Source organism: Buceros rhinoceros, unplaced genomic scaffold (genome assembly GCF_000710305.1).
Source record: "Buceros rhinoceros silvestris isolate BGI_N320 unplaced genomic scaffold, ASM71030v1 scaffold6217, whole genome shotgun sequence".
Lineage (NCBI taxonomy): Eukaryota > Metazoa > Chordata > Aves > Bucerotiformes > Bucerotidae > Buceros > Buceros rhinoceros.
Window position 1 is genome coordinate 12,362 of NW_010420318.1, and position 3,191 is coordinate 15,552.

Genomic DNA, 3,191 nt, shown 5'->3' on the forward strand with positions numbered 1-3,191 from the left:
TTTTGTTGTCATTGAAGCTACATGTTTGTGGTATACGATGCTGCAAGTGGCAGAGGTCAAAGACTGTGGCAAATGGACAAGCTATTGCACATATGGCTAATCTAGAGATGCCCATTTCCTTTAATTTTTTCTGCAATTTGGATGACATGATCCGTATCTTCATTTGCTCTCTTTTCAGTTTCTTTTTACTAGTACAATCACATTTTCTGCCTCAGCGCTCCACAATTCTTCTGCAACGTATGCTGCATTTTCACCATTTTCATTCAAGCTTTCCTGCAGAATGGCATCAGATTCTCCCCGTTTGTACTGAGGTTTTTCTTTCCTCGTTTGAAATCATTTTACATATTCTCTTTGTGCAGTTGCAAGCATGATAGCCAGACTGCATTATCTTGCTTTTGCCATGCCTACCATTTCAACTCAGCTCTGAGGGGTAGCACTGATTTTTGTGATCAAACTTAGGATTATAAAGAAATGTTCATCTGGTTAGAGGTGGAAAACATAGGAACATTTTTACATAGAGTTTCTTCTGTGATGTAAAATCTTGTTTTAGTAACTGTCAAAATTGTCTTCTTTATTGTGCTCATTGGTGGTCATTTTGGTAGTAGTATGCTGTAAAAATTCTGTGATGGGGTAAGTTGGTTCTTGGAGGGTTTAGCTTTTTAGAATTTTTTTAATGTATCAGTTGGTCAGACTGAACTTACTCTGATTTTTTTTTTTTTCTTTGCTTTGTTTTTAGCTCACAAACAAGGCTCTAAGTAGTAGTAGTCAGACAGAGTTAGAAAATCGACTTCATCAGCTGACAGAAACCCTAATTCATAAGCAAACCATGTTAGAGAGCCTGAGCACGGAGAAAAACTCACTTGTCTATCAGCTGGAACGACTTGAGCAACAGCTGAAGGCTATCCAAGGCAGTAGTACTAACGGACCTTCCATTAATATGACAGGCATTGACAGTGCTGAAGGTAAATATGGAAATAAAATACTTAAAATTCTGTCCTTTCTGTGGTTCAGGCCACTGTGTTTCTTAATGTCTTTCCCTGAAAGTCGGACTTTATAAGGGAAAAAAATGCTGAAATTATGTAGCTTATGCCAGAGACTTTGTCAACAGCAGACACTATCATAAAAATAGTTAAGTAGAAGCTCCTTTTTGTGTGTTAATGGCTTTAAGTAAACTTAGTAAAGTCAGTTAAATATTTAATTCTCAATACTATGGCACTATTGGAACAACCATATTTATAATTCTTGTCACAGATGAAAATAAATCTGTCTTTTGGGGTTTAAACAATCTCAGAAGCAGGATATAAGACTTAATGTAGAGAAGGGGTTTGGGAAATGAGCAAGAACTGGGACACTTCATTCTGAGAGTTGATCAGAATCTGGTTGAAATCAGTTTCCTCCTTGCTTCGTTTTTCTTGAAAAGCAACTTAAAATGTAATTCTGAGGAGGCTGGTTTGTCGGTACTGTTTAGCGATCACCCTGTATCTCTAGGAGAACCTCAGCAGTTGATCCATGGTTTTTGAGATGTTACTTCTCAAAGTTTGTGTATTTTGTATATATGGCAAGTAACTTTAAAAGCGAGGGACAATTACTAAGAGGTGTAGAATCACAATCCAGCCTTTTTATATCTCTACTTATGAACAACAGGCAGGAGAACAGCAGGTTTTGAAATATTTCCTTTTGCCTGTTTTTGAGTAACTTCAGTAAGCTTAAGTTCAGTTGCACAAAGGTAACGTTATCTGAGAATTTTTAATAAAGTTCATACACAGTAAAAATGTAAATAAAATAGAAATTTTTAGAATATAGAAGTTAGTGTCAGAAATGCTATCAGTTTGAGAAATAAAAGCAGATGAAGAAACGGTGACAGTATCAAACCCGTCATTTTATACACGTAATAATTATTATTACGTGATAGAATTGAATATCAAGATGTCCATCTAATGAACCAAAATAAATTTTAAAAAATATACTAAGTCAGAGAAACATTTGACTTGTCAGTTTATCAAGAATCCTGCCCTCAAAACACTCTCCTCTGCCCCCAGCAAAACAATGCTAACAAATCAGATTGATCACTGTTTTTATATTATTTTTATATATCTGTGTTATACACTATCCATTTGTTTAAGTAACATAACAACTGCTGGTTGCTGATCGACTAAAGAGATTTTTTTGCTTTTTTCCCTTCAAATAGGCGCTCGTCTGCGTAATGTTCCTGTCCTGTTTAGCGACAAAGATATGACAGTATCAAACCCGTCATTTTATACACGTAATAATTATTATTACGTGATAGAATTGAATATCAAGATGTCCATCTAATGAACCAAAATAAATTTTAAAAAATATACTAAGTCAGAGAAACATTTGACTTGTCAGTTTATCAAGAATCCTGCCCTCAAAACACTCTCCTCTGCCCCCAGCAAAACAATGCTAACAAATCAGATTGATCACTGTTTTTATATTATTTTTATATATCTGTGTTATACACTATCCATTTGTTTAAGTAACATAACAACTGCTGGTTGCTGATCGACTAAAGAGATTTTTTTGCTTTTTTCCCTTCAAATAGGCGCTCGTATGCGTAATGTTCCTGTCCTGTTTAGCGACACAGATACTAACATGGCAGGAATGTATGGGAGAGGTCGCAAAGCTGCCAGTAGTATAGATCAGTTCAGGTAAGAGAGTCCTCAAGGAACACGTTTTGTAATTGCTGGAATCCTTTTTCAGTTTTCAAGTGGCATCTTCTGTTTCAAGTTGCTTCTATGAAGGTAAAAGTAAAAATAGTGAAGCTAAAATATGGTGTAAATTACTAAATGTTGACCTAGTTCACTCATGCTTCCTTGTGATTTTGCCAATTGCAGTCAATTACTTAAACAGTTCTTGTAGATTTTTTGATACAGGAGGATCACTAAACTCTGTACAAAACCCCCTAACCTTTTTCATTATGGTCTTCCACCTTGTTCATTTTCAGAACTTATGACTGTACCTGTAGTAACACTCTGTATGAGGTGGGAAGTATCATATATATACTTTTACTCCTGTTCAGGCGTCCTGATGAAGACAAGATTCTGGGTTCTAACCCCGGAGCTGCTTGTTTGCCTTGAAAGTTAGTCTGTTTGAGGAATTAGTAAAAAAAAAAAAAAAAAAAAAAAAAAAAAAAAATTTGGTAACCCAAAAAATGTTGCTTATCTATCTCT

At 35.3% G+C, this 3,191-nt stretch overlaps 1 protein-coding gene across 1 annotated transcript in view; it reads left to right on the plus strand.

Moving 5' to 3' along the window:
- GOLGA5 (golgin A5) overlaps window positions 1–3,191 on the plus strand; it is a 17,840-nt gene that overhangs the window by 11,618 nt on the left and 3,031 nt on the right. The window contains exons 9-10 of the mRNA XM_010139259.1: window positions 737–962; window positions 2,564–2,669. Coding sequence (XP_010137561.1) covers window positions 737–962; window positions 2,564–2,669 — 332 coding nt within the window. The remainder of the gene's footprint in view (window positions 1–736; window positions 963–2,563; window positions 2,670–3,191) is intronic.